Raw genomic sequence first — 21,382 nt, forward strand, 5'->3', positions numbered from 1 at the left:
GTTAAGGGAAGAACTAAATTTCAAAGTATGCCTGTATGTTATATGATACACATACACATATAGGGGTTGGGTAGAGCTTTCACCTTTGGCGTATGGGATCCCTGGTACGATCTCAGCTTCCGCCAACTAGGCTTTGTGGACAAACGCCGTGTCTGGGTTTTCTCGAGGTTCTCTCGTTTCCTCCTAATCTCACCATTATCATCCATGTCAGTATCACCTTCCTTATCTTCGATGCTCACACGTGGGACGTTAAATTGAAAACAGAGCAACAAAAGCATACACAGACATTTCGATTTCCGAGTTCTCTTTGAGTCTCAGCCCCCAAGATAGTTCTTTATCAGACCAAAGTAACCCGTGAGAAAAATTAGCTGAATTGAATAATATTAAATGGTGCCCCAAACGACCTCAAGTTTTTAATGCATTGTATACAATATGAGGCACAGGTACCTTGTAAGTTTGAAAAACAATTTTAAGTTAATAAACTGATATTTTGAAGGTAAGTATTAAATGATTAATGATAAATTGGAAATAAGACAAGATGTCTGTTTGTTGTGAAAAGCTAACTCGGAACTACATTTCATATAATCCACTTTCTATTAAAAATTTTGAACCTGAATCCAGAGTGACGGATTCCAACATGTCTGCCATCATGGACTACACATACTGTAATAATGCAATTCTACCTCTACTACCCCTATCCAAGATTTGATGTCACTAGCCATATCCAAACATTCAAATTACATTTGCTTTATATTGTATACTGTAAATACATCAGAAACTTGAAGTTACTTGGGACATCATTTAATATTACCCAATTTAATTTTTTCTCATACGCTGCATTGGTCTGATATGGAACCAGGAACCAGTTTAAAACTCGGAAGTCCAAAAATAAAGACCACCCCCTAATATGTTGTAATGCGTCGAGCGTTTCGAGAGATCGCGGATCCTAGCAATCTTCGAGGCTTTCCTCAACTCTGATTGTTAGTAGTGGTGGCGGTTTTTTGTTTTTGGATGAAAAATAACGATTTTCGTAGAATAGATATATAAAAGTTTATTGATTAAATTGATAACGAGTACAAGGTCACTCTCGTTTTAATTATACGTATAAGAACACTATTCTTCTAGATCGTATAAGTAATAAATTTCACGAGTTAAAGAGTTATGTCTAAGTTGTCGTAGTGAAAAGTTCACTTATACAAATGAGATGCAATAGCTAATGTCCACAGAATATGAAATTGAGTCGAACACACCAATAGAGCAATGAATAGAATTTGAAACTGAAGACCGAAAGAGATGAAGTTAGAAACTGATTCTGCGGAGACAATCCGAATATTCTAAGTTAAATGATGAACAAAGACGCAGACACGCAGTACTACACTGATGGAGTTGTGAACGTCGACTGACTCTTGGAGAATATCTCTGAGGTTTTAAACTGTCCTTAGAATTGGGCGTTGGCTAATTTGCATATTAGCTCAAGTTTACTCTCTTTCTCATTGGATTTCAGAAGGGCGTATTCGCTTCTTCTGAGTTTTCAGTTTTATGCACAGTGTTCCTATACTCTTACTAGAGGAATTTGGTTTACATATTTCCATATATGGTATTACACAAAATACATAACATTTGGTTTGGGAAGGAGCAGCTGCTCTCTTCTCCTACTCTAAAGTTATTATCTTTTCACTCGGGATTACACATAAATGTTAACTAGTACCATTCTACATTCTTCACACTCTATAAAGTTAAATCTGAGAAACATTAGGAATAGTCATTCGTTAACTCACAGCTGCTTCTTCCAGTTATTGGTTTACAAAATCTAATTTACAAGTCCTTCCTTATGGGAAAGGCTTCTATTTAATGTGTTTGCAGACCTATTTTCATAACAGTACCAAAAGCTGAATATTCCACAATATTGTTCACAACTGTTACTTCCATTCCTTAAATACTATATCTGTCTCCGAGTATGCAGTTGGGTTGGTCGTAGAATTTTCTTAAGGCATTGCAATTTATTTTAATTGCGCTAAGAAAGTTCAGTTGCAACGTGTTGGCTATCCAACCGCGGATTCCTTCTTACGGAGAGGGTGAGAGAGATGAACTAACATAGCAGCTGGTTTGATGAGAAGCAAGGGGAAAAGAAAAGAAGACGTGTTATTTCTGTTTCGTCTCTCCTCTTTCCTTGCGACATCCAAAAGAAAAAAAGAAAATTTTCATATCGAAAATTCGTGTATCTTACAATATATATATATATATATATATATATGTAGGTATACAGCCATGCATTGATCAAGTATAACATTCTAGCTTATAGGTTTATTTGCTTCGGCTGTTCCGAGCCTAAGATATAAGTAAAAAAGATAATTAAGGACAAAAAAAAAAAAAAAAAGAAAAAGAAATAAATTAAGTCTATCTGATGGATAACAATAAGAAATGATACAAAAAGCAATGAGTTGATCAGTACGGGACTATATACCCACTTTTGGGCCACTCTGTATATATATGTATGTATGTATGTGTGTGTGTGTGTGTGTGTGTGTGTGTGTGTGTGTGTGTGTGTGTGTGTGTGTGTGTGTGTGTGTGTGTGTGTGTGTGTGTGTGTGTGTGTGCGCGCCCGCGCATCCGTCCGTCCGTCCCCAATAGTAGGTATAGAGTAAAATGGTTGATTGTGTACAGTATGTGATGGGTTAATGGTAAATTACTGATATTGACATTAACTAGTTTAACATTAGTCACAGCAAGATGTTAAACCCTGTTTAATCTTTTAAGTGTTCAAGATTATTCTCCATCAACACTACATCATGCATCCAACATATCCGAAACACTTGGAGAGACACTTGGATACAAATTGCGGTCTGCATGAATGTCCATAAATGCTTCTGTTATGAACTATTTCGTTAAAACTTTTAGAAACTGTACCGGGCAATGTCAAGAATTAAGATTTAGAACGACCTGTAGGAATAGTTACAGTAGTTGTAGTCCATATCAGAGAATAATCTTGATCTTTCCTTTGAAGAAATGAAGAGATGTTGTAGATACATAGTCGATAAGGATTTAACTGAAAGTGGAAAACACAATTTTACATAGAATATGTTTTGAGTTATTTCTTCATTATGATGGACTATTTCTTCTTTGCAGCAAGTAGCGGATGACTGGATTGAAACGTACAAAGTAAACAGAGATTTTGCTCTACTTACTTTAATGCAGTTTATTGTAAATAGTTCAGGATGCAAGGGAAAAATTACACCAGCTATGCAAGCAAGTCTTGAACATGCAGCTATTATCAGAAAAATGACTGAAGAATTCGATGAGGTACGTTGTACATTTAAGGATAATATACATAATTAAAAATAAAAAAAAAGTATGTAACTTCCTTTACACAAGTAGTACGTACAGGGTAAAATTTGCATGATTTATTTGTCCTGAAATATATATATAAGAATCTGAAAACTGAGGTGTAAAATTCTACGTAACTAGAAAATTATTACGTAACACTAAAGCATTTTAGCTAAATATTTCATTAGATGAGGAGAGAACAAAAGAATAGTTATTTGAAGCGTCGAGTAGGCGCCAGTCACATCATAATGTTCACAGATTGAAGTTTGAGAGATCAGTAGAGGAAGTAAAACGGACTAGTTTGTAAGAATACTGGAGAAGGAGTACAATAATAATTTTAATAATTGCACATTATCGTATTATTACTGTAGGAAAGTGGAGAATATCCGTTGATTATGGCAGGACAGCAGTGGAAAAAATTCAGAAGCAATTTTTGTGATTTCATACAGATATTGGTGAAGCAGTGCCAGTATTCTATAATTTATGACCAGTATCTAATGGACAATATTATATCTCTATTAACTGGACTGTCAGATTCACAAGTTCGTGCCTTTAGGCATACTGCTACGCTAGCAGGTAAGTGCATAAACATTTATTAGAAGTACTGTACCACCAAGCGCTGACTCCCCTTTCCTGAGGTCGCTAGTGTTGCTTTGTTTATATCGTAGAAGAGGTACTTTTACAGAGTTGTCAACAGCTTAAGCATTAGAAAACTAAATGTGCTTGAGACAAAACCAGAAAGTAATCGAGAGGGAGAGCCAATATCAATGGTAGATAATGCATGTTGTTCGTGCCGGATATCTTATCTTTCTTAAAAGATCGGCATACGAACAACAGAAATAATTATTATTTCACAAATAATAAAAACATGTGCCTTCTTCTCATGTTAACCACGGCATGTCCATTTGAAAATAAAAATAATGTATTGTTCTAATTATTATTTAATAGTTTGGTGCATTTGTTGTGTCAGTGGCGTCGCAAGCGGTGGGTGATGACCCAGGGCCTTACGGTTTTAGAGGCCTCACAAAGCCAAAGAACCTAAATACAATTTGACACTGATTTTATAACGATCCATCGATTCAGTGTAAATACAACAATCATGAATTCGGATTTGTTTGCATAAAACATTACATGATGGTGGCTTGAAATAAACTTATCATCTATTCTTATAATATTAGGCCACTAACATAGGCGAAAGGCAGTGAGCTTACTTTAACATTCCAATAATGAAAGCAAACAAATCTTTCAATTGTTTAGCACTAATAACATCGTTGAGATTAATTGATTTCGAAAATTTATTATTATTATTATTATTATTATTATTATTATTATTATTATTATTATTATTAGCAGCTATTTGGAAAAAAAAAACGGAGGCGTTACAAACTTTTCTTGCCCAGGGATCCGCGAACATTTCTCGCCAAAGTCATCGTAAGAATTTACTACGCCGCTAGCTGTATGATGCCATAATAAGTTGGAATTAATTTCTTTATAATAAGCAGCGTTCGAAAAATGCTCCTGTCCAACGCAAGTGTAATGTTATACTGCAGTGTATCATTTCTGTAAATCTCTTAGATTTTACTGATTTGACTGCTGACTGATTTTGTTTATCTTTCTGGCTTTTATCGGAGATATTTGGGGTAGATAAGACATGAAGCAGAGGTTAAAAGGAATGTTCAGGTGATGAGGTTAATGCATGCACCCCGCAGATTTCGGTGAACTAGAAACACCTGAACTCCTTGTCATACTTTTCGTGAAAACATTCGAAATTCCAGTACGATCAATTGGTTCGCACAATTGCCATACTAGTGACAGTGTGTGAAACTACACGAGTGAAAGGGAACGTGTCGTGTGATCTTAGTGAACTCTGCTTAGATATCTCATTCTCATTAGTGTTCGCAATTGGTATCGAGATTTTTTTTTTCTTTTCTTGGTAGAACAAATAAAAGTTAGCTGAAATCTCGGGTTCAAATCCTAGATTCGTGTATTAGTAGTAAGAACTATTGTTCCGCGAACTGCGGATTATAAGTCAATGTTACTGGCGAAAAATCGAATTGTCCATCAATTACCAGTTATCCGAATAAATTTATCAAATTCCCTCTTAACACAGTATTGCACAACATTTTTAAATTAATAATGTACTGAATAGTATTTCAAAATTCTCGTACATTTCACATGACGTTTGATCAAACAAAAATGCGTGGATGGTATTTTACTCGGCATGCAGATTATTGAAACATATTCTGTAGTTGGTAATCCTTCTGGAAAGGTATGTTTTGTTGTTATTTTCACTTGTGGCCACGACCCGCTCACCACTCTGTCGACCTATACTCATATAAAAAATAACTCGAAATAAATCATGTTCCCATTACTGACATTTTTTGGTTGGTTTGGGATTCAACACTTTCGATTCTAAGCGCAATAGGACTCTTGGTACCGTATTAATGTAAATGGATGAACTCAAGTATAGCACGGGCATTACGTATATGTCCTTCAGCTCTCTTCCGTGGATGGTGATCAATACTTGTTTTTGTGCCAAGCCTATTCAGGTTCTTATCTAAAAGAAAACAATATTTACTTGACATCCAGCGATGAAATTGTGAAGATCTCGTATGCTGAAAGCTGTTACTAGTTTTGTTGTTTTGCGGTACTTCGCTGACAGACATAGATGAATGTTTCGTGCTAAGGTTGTTTTACTTTCCTTTTTTCTGTAGTAACACATCAAAGAGTGTACATGGTTGAAGAAAAAATAACGAAAATTGTGGCAGTTTGACAATTATAGCAATAATAAACAAGGTTTGCACATTTACCATATGTAAAAATTATTTTCACATAATTGTTCGAAGTAATATTGTAGCAGTTCCTTCCAGTTATATCAACAAACGTATTGAATTCAACGTAAAGTAGAATGTTCAAAGATTTTTTTTCGCGTGTCTACCCTTTTTCTGCTACCTTATATATACGTCTTTTAAAAATACACTAAACTGACAGGAAGCTGTAATTTGCATAGCTCTATGAAGCCAGGAACGAAAGTGTTACCATATCTTTTCGAAACCGAGGCTATATGAGACGTGGACCTTCAAGTTGTAACTTAATTTGGAATCCAAACCACGTCAGCTTCCGTCGGTAATCAGACCCAGGTCTCCCACGCTAAGGGCGCGTATACTATCTAGTCACGAGGAACAATGTTGATCTCTGTATATTAAAACCCAATTTGCGTCAATTGAGATGTCTTTTGATGTTTCGCGTCTTTTTTATTTACATTTGAACTCATTGTGCATATATTAAAAAGAATAAACTGTAACAGTTTTTAAACGAGAGGGAACGGATATAAATAATAATAATAATAATAATAATAATAATAATAATAATAATAATAATAATAATAATTTCAGATGTTACATGTTCCTTCCTCGAAAATATAACGAAGTATACAACTTTTACTATTTCCGAATATATGTATAGTAGTAGTATATGTGTTGAATATATTGCAGAATAATGTAGAGGGAAGTTAGGTATGGATTGTCAAAATATAATGCAGGAAATTAAATTGACTAGAAGTTGTAAAAACCTATTATGGTAATAAGGAATGTAACCTTACCTTAATTGATCTCAGTCAAGTTCACATGAAGACGGTGGCTCGGCAGTACAGTGTCCACCTCAGTTGCTAGAAGTCTCTAGTTCGATTCCAGACTAAGTGAGTTTGTGGTAGACAACATCGTCTCCGTGGGTTTTCTCGGGGTTCTCCTGTTTACTTCTACATTCTCATTTCTCCTATTATTTTATTAGTCATCGTCTTTAGCGTAAAAGGCATAATAATGAGACGCAAAACTAGAAATTTTGCTTAATTACATTCCAAATACTTAGATATTTCGAGAATCTGCTGTTCTTTACGACAGGTAACTGAAGGTTAACTGCAAACCTCTAAATAGCAGGTTAAAGTCTAGCAAGGAGAATTCTTTAACTACATCTCATACTTTTTTTATAAATTCCCTCTTCATAGGTTCTGTTCGTCTTGAAGTAAAATAATCCATGTAGTTTTTCACATTAACGTTACTTCGAAAGTTGACAGTTCCGTGACACATTAGTTATTCCACTTTAAGAAGAACAGAACTCATGAAGATACAACTCTGTACAAATTGTAGTCCAATTCTTTATAAATTTAGTTCAAAATTTTCCTCGCTTTTCCCTTCCTCCTATTTTTACTTCCTTTTCGTTTGGTTTGTATCTGCTCTTCATTTCTTGTTGAAGAACTTGAAATATTGTAAGTGTTTATAGTGGAAAAGTAATTAATGGAAGTTACATGTTTCTTACTGTGAACTTGTTCATAGCCGAAAGACAACTGTGCTACCAAGTTACCATTCCAAAGTGTAAAAAGGTGTCGCGGGTATTTCGAGTAATTATGGCCTGTTCATTTGCAGGGCACAAAGGGAAAAATTAACAGGTAAAAAGTTGTGTTATGAAGATGTATAAAAATAAAATGGAGTTGTAATAAAATCGCTAGGACAAATGAAAAAGAATGAACGTACCATAGAAATTTAACATTATCTATCTATTAAAATGCTACAACCACTATAAAAACGGCTGAACTCCAACCTCTAACTTTGAATTTCAAACCTTTGATATACGGTTATTTGTGATTTCACGTTTAAAAAAGACAGACTTTAAAATATGTGTACTTTAAATCAATTATTTAAACACATCTTTTTTTTTTAAAAAAAAATAAAGTTTATGTTCTAAAACTATTGCTCAAAGCCTCTGTATTTTAATAAGCCTTCTCCAAAATCAATGCAAATGAGTTGTGCTGCTGTCTTTGGAGTTCATTTAAACTATACGTTTGTGAACGTTTATATGTTTGTGGTCAATCCTTTCGACAATGAGACCTCGAAAACTACAGGCTCTAGAAAGATGACGTTTTCACTGATCGATTGCAAATTTTGCGTAGATTGTCCAACTCTAATTGAATATTTAAAAAACATGGCCATTATTTCTTTATTACATTTTTATGGGTACACTGGAAGTGTTGAAAGAAACTGAAGCATCATATCCTATGCATTATACTAGAGATGCAAGGGCTCGGAAAAAAACCGGCTTTTTTGGAAAAAAAACTCGGTTTTTTCTGCTTTGCTTTTTTGCTTCGGAAATTTTGGGCTTTTTTTCAAAATACTGCTTTAAATTGATAAAACAGACTTTGTATCGCTTCTCTATAACACAAAAAATCATTTAATTAGTGGTTGATGCTGATAATAATATAAAACATCGAAAATAAACTATGAATTTCGAAAAAATATTTCAAACAATTTTTCTTCAACATATTTACATTATGAATTCCACAGGATTAACCAATGTATATAATAAGAATTTTTTAACCTCCTATATACAAAAGTAAGCAGAGTTGGCAAGAACCGTGGTTGTTTTTGAATATGCCAAAAACCCGTTTTTGGGGGGATGTTTAAACCAGGCTTTTTTGGTTTAAACCAGGCTTTTTTGACTTAGATTTTTTGCTTTATGTATTTATATTACATATTCACAGAAACAGCCTAAGTTTCGCCTTGTTGTTATTATGCAACAGCGGGGTTATGCCGGAAGAACTCCCATAAGCTTAAAGAAGTGCGGTCAGTAAATTTCTTAAGTTGAGAATCTCCCGCCCTAGCCATTGGGAAAATCCCGTCATTACTTGAAATGTAAGACAATAACGGGAAAATCCTGTTATTGATTTGCATGTAAAATTTAAAGGTCAATGTACCATAATCAGTACGCTAAAACTGAGGTATTAAATTACAAATTTAGTACCGGTACATAGATATCATTGAAAGTCCAATCCAAGCTAATGTTGGAAGCTACGTAGGCAATCGATAAATTTTGCTAATTTCTATCAATATATTTAAGCAATATTGGCTTCTTTATAAAACAACACGCATTTAGGCATGTAGAAATATACAATTTGGTTTGTTTCGTATATTTAGGCTTAACATCCTTACGAAATACCGAGGTTATCAAGGAGAAGACTTTCGCTTAAACTGACATCCGAACCGCTACTTGGGTTACGCATGAAAGAAGGATTGTGGTTCGACCGAGAATTGAACATGGGACACCTTGATTAAAAGGTGAAAGGGAAATAAAACTATTGCAGGTGGTTTGATATCTGGAAACGTTATCATGAAGTTCACACGATTCGCATTTTTCATTCTTTTTATTTTTGTGGTTTAAACCAGTTATTTAAAAAAAAAAGTTGGTGTAAATCAGCCAACCCTAAAAGTAAACACTTCTTTTTAAAGAATACACAAATAACTAGCAAAATAGTATGTAGTATTTTTACTTCAAAATATTCCATACCCTCTTTTTGAAACAAAATAAAATTAAAATAAGAGAAATACTTAGATTTATATGATACACTTAAAGGCTGCACATCTAGAGCTTTTGGTTCTGTATATTCTTGAAATTCTACAGTTAAGTTTTATAGAACCACCATCACAGTTTACCCAATCCTCAAGTTTTCTGAATTTTTAACAAGAGGGATTCAACATATCATTACGGAACTCCCCCCCCCCCAAAAAAAAAAAGGACTACGGAATATATTTAAGTTAAGCTAAATACAACTGCACAACAAACATGACTGAGTGATTAGCTTTTGCGCTTCTATCGGGAAGTCCGGGATTCAACCAGCATTCGACTATTCTGACAAAGCTTTTCTTCATTCCATCTGTGAATGTAGAAATAGTGCGTGTACTGTGAGTTGGGCGACTTCCTTTTTTATTGTTTTTAAATCGTTATTATTACTAATTACCAGCAGTGACGGTTTTGCGAAGGTTAGGGGGGCGGTCTTTCGGACTGAAGCCCGTTCCCCAAAGTTACGGAATGTCTGCAACAAACGAAATATCTATTATTTATGCCTTTACTCATAAACTTTAAGCTCCCGTCAAATAAAAATTACGAATGTTTAAAAAAAACTAAACATTAGTAAGAAACCCTTCCCAAAATACTTTTCTAAATCCACCACTGATTCTCAGTATAAAATGATTTTTAGAGTTGTATCCGGAAGATTATTGCTAAACATATAAACGAAACGAAATATTAGTTATGCCTGTACTCATAAACTTCAAGCACTTCCCAAATAAAATTAGGACTTTTTAGGAAACGAAACAATCAGAAAAATCCCTCCTAAAGTACTTTTCTAAATCCGCTACTGATTATTTGTATAAATTGGTATTCAAGGTTGTGTCCGGAAAATTATTGCTAAATCACTTCACAGCTACAGTATAACAGAAATGTGGAAGTACGGTTTGACGGATATATTGAAAAACGTACGCTTTGACGGATAAATAGAAAAACGGGCAAGTTTAACTTTTGCGCTAGAAGCTAGAGTACTAAAAGCTCTTAGAAATGAAACACGGATGACAAACTAGAGAAGAAAAAAGATGTCGATAACTCAAAAGTTAAAATAAAGTTAAATAGCCCCTAAAATTACCCTCAAATACTACATTCTTCATGTTAGCTTTAATTCGTAAAACATGTGCTCCATCCATCTTGATGGTGAATTTCAGAGCGAAATATCACATTCAGGTCATGGAATTTTTATCTAACTATAGAATATACTATAAGAAAGCTATTTAGATAGAAAAATCATGAAGTTGAAAAAAGCCAAAATTTCCAAAATTCTCGTTTTTTTTTCCCAAAAAAGCCGGCTTTTTATGTGAAAAAAACCATCGATTCAAAAAAGCCGGCTTTTTTGCATCTCTACATTATACATTCCAACAACACATAATTGTACACATGAGTTGCATATCTCTCAGGCGTTTGTTGAATGGCCAAATTATAATGAAAAATGCTGGATAACCATTTCTCCAGTCTAAGATGAATCTTTATTGTTTGGAGGTTTTGTCCAATGAACACCATATATCATTGACATTATAATTAATTGTGTGTGTGTAATGTATTTGCTTATTATATACTGCATGCAAGAAGAAAGAAAACACTGACCATACATGTATTAAAACCCCAATCGGAAGTAGGCTCAAATCTTGCAAACGGTGCGAGATATTGAAAAAGTAATCGAAAAAAATGTCCCCTTTACGGTATATTTTGCCTATTTTTACCAAGACGTCTTTCCCTTATGTCTGTAAAGGAACATGTACAGACAGATGTGAAGAATAACAAGGAGATTCATGCTCATATGTGAATGATGCGCTGTGTAGAGAGCGCAGGTTCAGCTAGTAAGAATTAAAAGAATAGATAATCGTTAGTTTTTATATTAGAAATGCATGTATTACAATTTATGATAGTTTTGCTTCAAAACACGCTTATTTTTGTAAGTTTTCAATTTTTTCAGTGCAACCGATGGTGGCCTACATTGCAGATTTGACTGTATATGAGGACAATAGATACACAGAGTATGAATGTATAATTCACATGCATTAATTTAATATGGAAGACCCATGGGGTGGGAGCACAATACATTATCCGCAATAGCAGGCAGAGGCACTTGCTAGTGTCTCTATATATAATAAAAATGTATGTGCCCCCGCCAAGTGAACTTTGTGGTGGACAAACACCGTGCTCGTGGGTTTTCTCGGGGTTCTCCCGTTTCCTCCCACTTTCTTCATTCCACCATTTCACTCATCTCTCATCATCACCGTCTCCTTTAGCCTAACCGGCATAACCGTGGGACGTAAAACTCAAAGATTTCATTTCATTTCAAAAATGTATGTATGTATGTTCCAACATAACACTGGAATGCCTGGAGCAATTTTAACCAAACTTAGTACACATATTACTTACTATCTGGAAAGAGAATACTCTAGGGGTAAGACCCTCCTAGCACACCTAAAGGGGGAGTGGGAGGAAATGCATATAAAAATGATCGAAAACAACCGATACTAGTATCGAATCCATAACTCTCTGGGTCCCGAAGTTGATTGGGCTCCCGGTGCCAAAGTCCAAGCTCCGCTCACAGTGCAGGTAAGACCCCTCTAGGGAGTAGGATGTGTGACTTCCATATTAGTGTCGGAATTCACGGTTTTCGGGGTCCCTAAGTTAATTGGTAACAGTCCCGATGCCCTTACGTTCAAGTTCAACCCCCAGTAGTGGTAAAAGCTAGTAGCGCCCCACAGGGATGTGTGGGAAAAGAGAATGTATAAAAATAATCAAAAACAATCAACATTAGTGTGTAATCCACAGTTTCTGGATATGATATGTAAATATAATAAATAATCAAAATCTCTTGTTCAGTCCCCATCGGAATGATAGTTGAAAAGGAGTGAAAAATAAAATATCCACAATGACCGAGAATAGTGTCGAATCCATAGTTTTTGGGGTCGGGAAGATGGGGGACGTGCTTGAAATAACATTTGAAACATAGCTTCTACGTAAATGTGGGGTTTTATAATGTCACTTCGATTAAAGTATATTCTATGGGGGTAGCGTGTTTCAAAATTTATGACAAAAGTAGAATATATTATGGATTATCATAACACTTTCATTGTAATGCACTTCAAATATTTCCCATACATCTATTCTCTCAAAAAAATGGATATTTCAGCTAGTGTAAAATAGAAGGTGATTGCGAGTTTTACATTAAGAAATACTCGTAATACAAGTGCAAATTTATTGCTAAAATTTATTTCGTACATGACACTGGCAATTGTACAGTACAGCCGTAGAACCTTAACTTACTTTTAGAATCTTTTTACTCTTGTGTGATATACTTTTTCATGAGTTTTTCCCCTTCCTACACAGCTGGTATTTCGAGAAAATTCAAACAAGCTGCAATGACTTGAGACATTATTTTGAGTTTGTTTGTGTAATACCATTATTGTTTTTCGTAGAATTCTGTGTGATATATAAATTTGTCTGTAATGTTGTTATAGTTCTGAATCATCTTAGATTTGTTGATACGTTAAAAATATTGTAGTTCCACTTCTCATTGTTTCATTTTTTCGTTTGACATTTTAGCTATGAAGCTCATGACAGCACTGGTCGATGTGGCACTTACGGTTTCCGTGAATTTAGATAACACGCAACGCCAGTATGAAGCAGAACGGCAGAAAACTCGTGACAAAAGAGCAAGTGATCGTTTGGAAAGCTTAATGGGGAAAAGACAGGAGTTGGAAGAAAATATGGACGAAATTAAAAATATGCTAACCTACATGTTTAAATCTGTTTTTGTACATAGATACAGGTAAGACTTTAAAGTGAATGCTTCAGTCACAAAATCGTATCAGTGCGTTACTTATATAGATCATTATTGTTTATCTCTTTATGTATCTAAAATCTCTATTTCATATTGAACTTCATACCACCATTGAACACCTTTCGATAATTGTACCTTTTGTTGAAAATTGGTCATTTTTCTTTAAAAACATGGCTTATACTAATCGCCATAGTTTTCGGGAATAATTTGCGTATATTCATAACCATTGGCAGTGCATTCTTATATATAAACGTATTTTATTTATTTTTTCTTTCTTTCTTTCTTTCTTTCCGTGTCATACGACTCTATCTTCACATAATGTAAGTGGTGATTTCCGAAAAGTGAACCACCTTCGTCGAATGAGATTTAGCATGTAAAAAAGATAACCCTGCTTCCACACTTGTATTAAATCATGAGTAGAAATGGCTATTTCGTCCGATTTGTGTAATATTTTGTGCTCGTGAAAGTGGTCTCATTTTGTCCATTATTCGTGTAACTATTGGAAATGTGCGCTCACAGTGCTTGAAAAAAATTAATATTTCAGAAAGGTACCCGTTTAACACTAATTGGCTTGAATTTGTGTAACACTATTTTATCATTATTCTATCAGTTTACTGCAATTTTATAATTGTGATGCATATTTGTGGCATTAGCAGTACTTTTCAGGTTTCCATCAATTTGTTCCAAAGCAGAATTTTTATATTTTTTTATTTTATTGTTTTTGGTAAGCACAGCTCTGTAAATGTAATAACACAGATCGAGGCATGAAGAGCGCTGTAACTCTTATTAACAAGGAACATATTCTATTACAGGGTCTGCATAATAGTCATACTTGACAGGCTTGAAGCTAACGTCGGTTTTGCAGGTAAATGCTAAGTAGAAAAGACTATATGACTCGTAATGTGGGCCTCATCGGGATAAAAGGAAGCTTCTCTCTTGTTTTGTCTGTTTTCTTACGTCTGTTCAAGATGGTGTATGTTGGGTGGTTGTAACTTTCTCTCTGTTTCTCATGATATGGCTGTGAATGTCTGATTTAGAATGCTGAGGGGTGGAATTCGGTGTTTTTTTGTGTCGTGATCGGTGTATCATTGGCAGTGGTGCTGAAAATGTTAATAGGAAGTAGCAGTGTTAACTATTTTAATAAGGGTATTTACTTATATACCCAAAGTATGTAATTGGCATTGAAAAAATTGAGTGTGATGTCGTCAGAGCAATATCTCTAATTAGTCGATATAACAACTCCTCAATTCTGCCTGAAATTCTTTTCGTGACTTTACTGGATTAAAACAAGACGGTCAAAGTGGCTGTTTTTTAAGTTTTGTTTTCATATATACAACAATTAGAATTTAGTTTTCTGTAATAATTACCAACTGTAATGATGATATATAGACGCCTAATTTTTCTAGGAGTTGAAATGAATTAGTGCATAAACAAATAAAATAATATAAATCACAGTTTTAAGTTAAGAGTAAACTCCAATATTTCTGACCATAAATTAAGAAACCCTGATTGTAGAGTTGGTAGCAATACGTCGAGCTTATTTGTGAAAATAGTTTTAGTCTTCATAAAGACGACCATTGTACGCACACACACACACACACACACACACTATATATATATATATAGATAGGTAGATAGATAGATAGATATAATATATATATATATATATATAACAAGGTGTATCAGACCACCCGTTCCAGGCATTTTTCTCGGCTCATAGTGCATGTAGATACTTTAAACAAAAAATTGAATGACCAAATCGTATGTGTAGAATCAAATGGTGATATTTTCATATCCAGTGGCGTAGCAGAAATATTTCCACGGGGTGTCAACTTCAAAATTTCAAATAGAAAGTGGTATCAATTTCAGTTTGTTTGGATGTATTATTGAAAAAGAAACAACTTTTACATGAAACACTTTTCGTTAAATTCTACGATTTTGCATCTATGTCTTATTTATTGTTTAATTGCAACTACGGAACAAAAGCTTTACGAGGGGCGCACTGAAAGTCGTGACCAATATTTTTTCACAACCGTGATCTTTATTTGTAAGTGAAACCAAATATATCCTCTCAATCTATAGACCTTTCCTTTCCTTTTCTACATAGTCTCCGTTCTTTTGCGCACATTTTTCCCATCGTTCTCCAAGTTTGAAAGTACCCTTGCGATAGAATTCCGTTCCAGCTGCCCATAGACACTGACGCACTGCTTGACGAATATCCTCCAATGTCTTTATCGATAGCCTTGCATCTGTTCCTTCACAAAACCGAAAATATAGTAGTCGGAGGGTGCCATGCCGGGGCTGTAGGGAGGATGTGTAAGTGTTTTCCACCCAAATCTCCTGATCTGCTCCATAGTGGCACGTAAAATATGCGAACGCGCATTATCCTATTTAAGGATGATCTTCTTTCCAGGGCGCTTATCACGGAAGGCACGACGGAGCTTCAAAAGTGTCTGGATGTACGGCCAGAATTTATGGTTTGTCCAGGCTCAAGAAAGTGAACCAGATTGCAACCCTGTGCATCCCAGAAGACGCTCCCTATAACTTTTCCTATCGATTGCATTCTCTTGTCTTTCTTCGGTGGTGAAATCAACTGGTTCCATTCCATACTCTGTCGTTTTGTTTCAGGTTCATAATAATGGAACTAGCTTTCATCTCCAGTCACAATACCCGTGAAAAGGTCATCACTTTCATATCAAAATCTCTGAAGAAGGGTTTGGGCAATGGTTAGTCCCTGACGTCTGTGGTCCTCGGCTAATAACCATGGGACCCAGCGGGCAAAAACCTTCCGATAACCTAACCTGTGAATCATTTCTTGCACCGCACTATGTTCAACACCAAGTTTTGCAGTGATATTCACAGTGATAAGTTTTACCTCTATCTTCCCTAATCAGCTCATCAACCTTTACCTTGTTGCGTTTCGCTTAGGCACTTCGAGAGTGCGCGCTGCGTAGCTGATGTTCGATAATCGTGTTTCCATCCTTAAAATGTTTCACCCATATCCTAACACTGCTGGCACCCAAGCACACATCTCCATAGGCACGCTGCAGTCTGCGGTGAATTTCAGAAGCAGATTGGTCCTCTTTAACAAGGAATGCAAACACAGCACGGTGTCGAAACGAAACATCGCTGCAGGCCATTTTGGAAATCCTGCCTGTGGTTACGTGCTAGCAAAAAACAGCGTCAACGTCCGGAAAGAAAGAAGGAAATGTAGATTGAGATGATATACTTGGTTTTACTTACAAGTAAAGATTACGGTTGTGAAAACATGTTGCTCATAGAGTAATTATATAATATAAGAGGTTTCAGGTACTCTTTCGCTGAAACTGTGGAGACCGTGGCACCACCACTCAAGGAAGTTGGGTACTACGAACTATTAAAAACAAGAACGAATCAAATCATTCAGAGCGCCTGAGTCTGATAGAATTAGCCAATGATGCACTTAGCTACTGCCAGAAGCAGACGATACAGGTAGTTACAACTCTAGCCGATAGTGTCACAGAATCGCTTTCGTTGCAATATGGGAAAATGTTAATTCCCATTAGTTACATAGGAAGTAGTTCATTAGAGTAATCAATGATGTTGCTCACGACTTTCAGTATGCCCCTCGTAATTGGCAGTTACTTTAAAAGAACACCAGATAACACATGTTCTATCAAATAGCATTGTTGTTGAAAACTCTTGATATCATTTAGTGTCAAACGTTATGACATATCTGTTGTACGTATCAACAAATCAAAATAATATTGGAGGACAGTATAGTTTAAATGGCAGGGTCGGAACCAATTCAAAATAGAAAAGCAAAGGAAAACACTCATGGGTTTTAAGTTAAACTACGTATGAAACAAAAATGAAATGAAATGAAATGAAATCTTTGAGTTTTACGTCCCACGATTATGCCGGTTAGGCTAAAGGAGACTGTGATGATGAGTAATGAATGAAAAATGGTGGAATGAAGAAAGTGGGAGGAAACGGGAGAACCCCGAGAAAATCCATGCACACGGTGTTTGTCCACCACAAAGTTCACTTGGCGGGATCTGGGATCGAACCCAGGACCCCAAGCACCAGAGGTGAACGCTCTAGCACTGAGCCACCGCGGCCCCTACGTATGAAACAAATTTGATCTAAAGTATCAGCAATAAAACATAAAACAAAAATTAAAATTTAAAAGTTATGAAATTATTGCCACTCTCCCGGGCTTCTTAACGGGTTACCTAACTTATGAAAACGTTTCAATAAAAATCACTTCTCACAATAATTGCACAAATAATTGTTCAAGAATAGTACAAATAAAGTGAAAATAAATACAATAAATAACATGAACTGCCAGTTTTGTACATTCTTCCAAAATATCATTCTTGGACAAAATAAACTCACAATAAATGTTCAAAGGATCGTCCATCACTTGCGATGCACATGCGAATGCGTACCGGAATATTGTTGACTGCTCTTAACACTTCATTTGGACTTAGTGCACGGCAGACATTACGGATCCTCTCCATCATGTCCTCTCTTGTAGTAGGACGCTCTTGGTAAACCAGCTCCTTGACACGTCCCCAAAAGAAAAAAATCAAGCGGAGTCAGGTCCGGAGAACGAGCTGGCCAGGAAACCGGGTCTCCTCTTCCGATCCACCTGTTTGGAAATAAACGTTCAACAGTTTGTCTGGCAACTCTTGCAAAATGAGTAGGGCAACCATCTTGTTGTAGCCACATCATTTCACGAGTTGCTAGTGGGACATCTTCCAAGAACTCACAAAAAACATGTGACAAAAAATTAGCGTACTCTACCCCTGTCAAAGCACCTTCGAAGAAATAGCGACCGATTATTTTGCCTCCCACTACCCCACACCAGACGTTAAGTATCCAGATATGTTGGTTGTCAACTTCACGTACCCAATGAGGATTCACGCTGGACCAGTAGTGAGCGTTGTGTATGTTGACATCTCCAGTACTCTTGAAGGTAGCCTCATCCGTCCTGGTGAAAACAGGGGTGAATGTTCTGGTGAAAACAGGGGTTCCTGGTGTTCATCCACTGACACAACTCCAGACGGTTATGGAAATCCTGTTCTCGGAGTTCCTGATGCAGGTGAACATAGTAAGGATGCAACGAGTTATTATGCAGAATCCCCCAAACAGTCATGTGGCTCATAGCAGCATCCGTGGCTAATTGTCTTGTCGATATTTGGGGATCCATATGGACTGCAGCAAGGATGTCGGGAGACCGATTAGCCTGAACACGGCGTTTGATCTGTTGACGTTTGTTGTGATGAGGTTGAACATGCCCAGTCCTCTGCACACGAAGTGCCAAGCGCCGAAATACTTTTCTCGACTGCCGAGCACAATCGGGAAACCGATCACCATATTTTTTTTTTTTTTTGTTTGAAGTATCTGCGTGCACTACGAGCCGAGAAAATGCCTGGGACGGCTGGTCTTGATAGTAGCAATTCAACAACAAAGAATACTCGTAGATGCCAAACCGTAGACTTTAGCGAAAATTGTTTCCTATAAAAGTTGTTTCTTCGTCAATAATACTTCCAAAGAAATTAAAATTGATACCACTTTCTATTTGAAATTTTGAAGTTGACATCCCGTGGAAATATTTCTGCTACGCCATTGGATATGAAAATGTCACCATTTGATTCTCCACATACGATTTGGTCATTCAATTTTTTGTTTGAAGTATCTACGTGCACTACGAACCGAGAAAAATGCCCGGGACGAATGGTCTGATACACCCTGTATATATATATATATATATATATATATATATATATATATATATATATATATATATATATATATTACTCATAGAAAACAAAACAGAGTATTATGTAAAAGTAACTGTGAAAGGCTAATGATTTTTTAGGCTTTATATATATATAGGATTTACTGTTTTTAAGAAGCATAACAGTGTTTCTGCAATATTTTTTGTCGCTGTATTGTTTCATGTATATTATTCCCAAACAGTGATCGTAAATTAATTGCAATATTCTGCTAGTAACTTTTATATGTCGTACACTTTGCTGGGTGAGATAAGATTCGATTCATAATTATGGTGATCTGTTATGGTTGAACATATAAATTACTTTTAGCAGTGATTATATCTTTGAATCATTTAGCAAGACTTGACAAGTTCGAAGTATTTATGAAGTAATCAACAAATTACCGAAGTATATTTTTAATACAAATGATTTTATGCTACAGTTTAACGTTCCATAATTATGCTCTGTACGCTGATAGAGCCTGTACCCACACCGTGAGGAGAGGGGAGAACTACATACACCAAAATGATGTGTAAAATTTATAATACTGCAATATTATAATACAAAATTAAAACATCATTATTATTATTTTTTTTTCATTAATTAGAAGACAGTGCCCTGCCGAAATGATTGATGATTTTGGTATGAAAAATAGGATATTTGGTGTAGGTATTCGTCAGCTATCATCGTTATTATTTTCCATCACCGTTATTTTGTACATACACAAACTCTTGTTTCTTGTCTTTTCTGAAAGCACTTAAAAGATTCCAGTTTGCCTTTGAACTTAAAATTATATGACGCATGTTTTAGTGGATAACAGTTACGGTTGTCCAGGAGAGTGGAGATGAAATAGTGGGTTGTTAGCTTTGTACATAATAGAAACAGTTAGTTGATTCATAATGAATGTAGATATCTTTTAGTTCTGCACATATCTAGAAGAGTTCATAGATTTACACATTTGACCACTTCTTTGCTGTACAATCTGTAGGATTCAGCGAAAAGAAATATATATTTCGTACATAAGTATGAAAAGTGAACGGTGAAAGTTCCGAGTACCAGCAAGTCTCAAAATTGTACCTGAAATTCGTTAAGGGTGCAGATAGTAAACAAAGCTTAACTAATTTGTATAAAATACATTGTAACAGCATTGATTAGCTTTCTGTTGTATTGTTCAATAACTCGTTCCTCATGATATAAAGAAAAAAAACTGTGCTTCGGAGAAATTCCTTCGGCACTGTTTCTGCGTCAGGAAGCGAATTGTTTACTTGTGCAGGTGCTCTAAATCTTTCAACCATTCTGTTCCATGTTTCCAGAGATACTTTACCTGAGATTAGGTCAATATGCATGACAGAGATTGGAGTGTGGATGAAGAAGTTTCATCAGAACTTTTTGGATGATTCTTATCTCAAATACATCGGATGGACGTTACATGACAAAGTGGGAGAAGTTCGCTTGAGATGTTTACAGGTAAGTTTTATATTTAAGACGGTCCAAAACGTAAAATTAGTCGTCTTATTATTAAAATATTCCGTCAAATTTCCGTTTGTAATAGAGAGAGCTATGAATTTTCTTCGATATATTCTTATTCTCTGCCTGATGTATGAATATGATTTCATATGATGTAGTTACATCGTCTAGTATTACGAAGATAAATAACAGTAATAAAGTATATTGGATCTTTCAATAAGTAATAGATCATCAGAACATAGCAAAGATTGAGGGGATTCATTATATAGAAAAGGAATAGTCTACTATGGCATATTGGCTGCTTAATAATATTTTCTTTGTTCCCAGAACGATCTCTTAATTATCGAAAGTCTCAGTATGTATTGCTGGGGTGATGTATGTGTGATAATTAAGATAATTATTTGAGTGCCGTATATATTTCTTTAACATATTTAGCACCATTTTGAGCTTGTACTATCTTTAAGAAGATAGTTGTTTAGAATTGAAACTGACATACTTTTGTCCTATTCGTAAATGTTAGAGGTTAATGACTATTCGTTGAAGAATTTTTGTTCATATATCACCCATACATACGTAACGTAAAGGCAGTTAGTTGCTCAAGAAATCTTAAGAGAGAGAAATTACATAAACTCTTAAACGA

General features: G+C 35.4%; 1 protein-coding gene across 5 annotated transcripts in view; it reads left to right on the forward strand.

The window, feature by feature from the left end:
- LOC145688369 (cohesin subunit SA-2-like) overlaps positions 1-21,382 on the forward strand; it is a 122,761-nt gene that overhangs the window by 37,852 nt on the left and 63,527 nt on the right. For all 5 annotated transcript variants that reach the window (XM_081762521.1, XM_081762526.1, XM_081762524.1 and 2 more), the window contains exons 5-8: positions 3,127-3,300; positions 3,696-3,900; positions 13,276-13,501; positions 20,589-20,742. In XM_081762521.1, the coding sequence (XP_081618647.1) occupies positions 3,127-3,300; positions 3,696-3,900; positions 13,276-13,501; positions 20,589-20,742 (759 nt within the window). The remainder of the gene's footprint in view (positions 1-3,126; positions 3,301-3,695; positions 3,901-13,275; positions 13,502-20,588; positions 20,743-21,382) is intronic.

This window comes from Thermobia domestica, chromosome 6, assembly GCF_964235325.1.
Source record: "Thermobia domestica chromosome 6, izTheDome1.hap1.1, whole genome shotgun sequence".
Lineage (NCBI taxonomy): Eukaryota > Metazoa > Arthropoda > Insecta > Zygentoma > Lepismatidae > Thermobia > Thermobia domestica.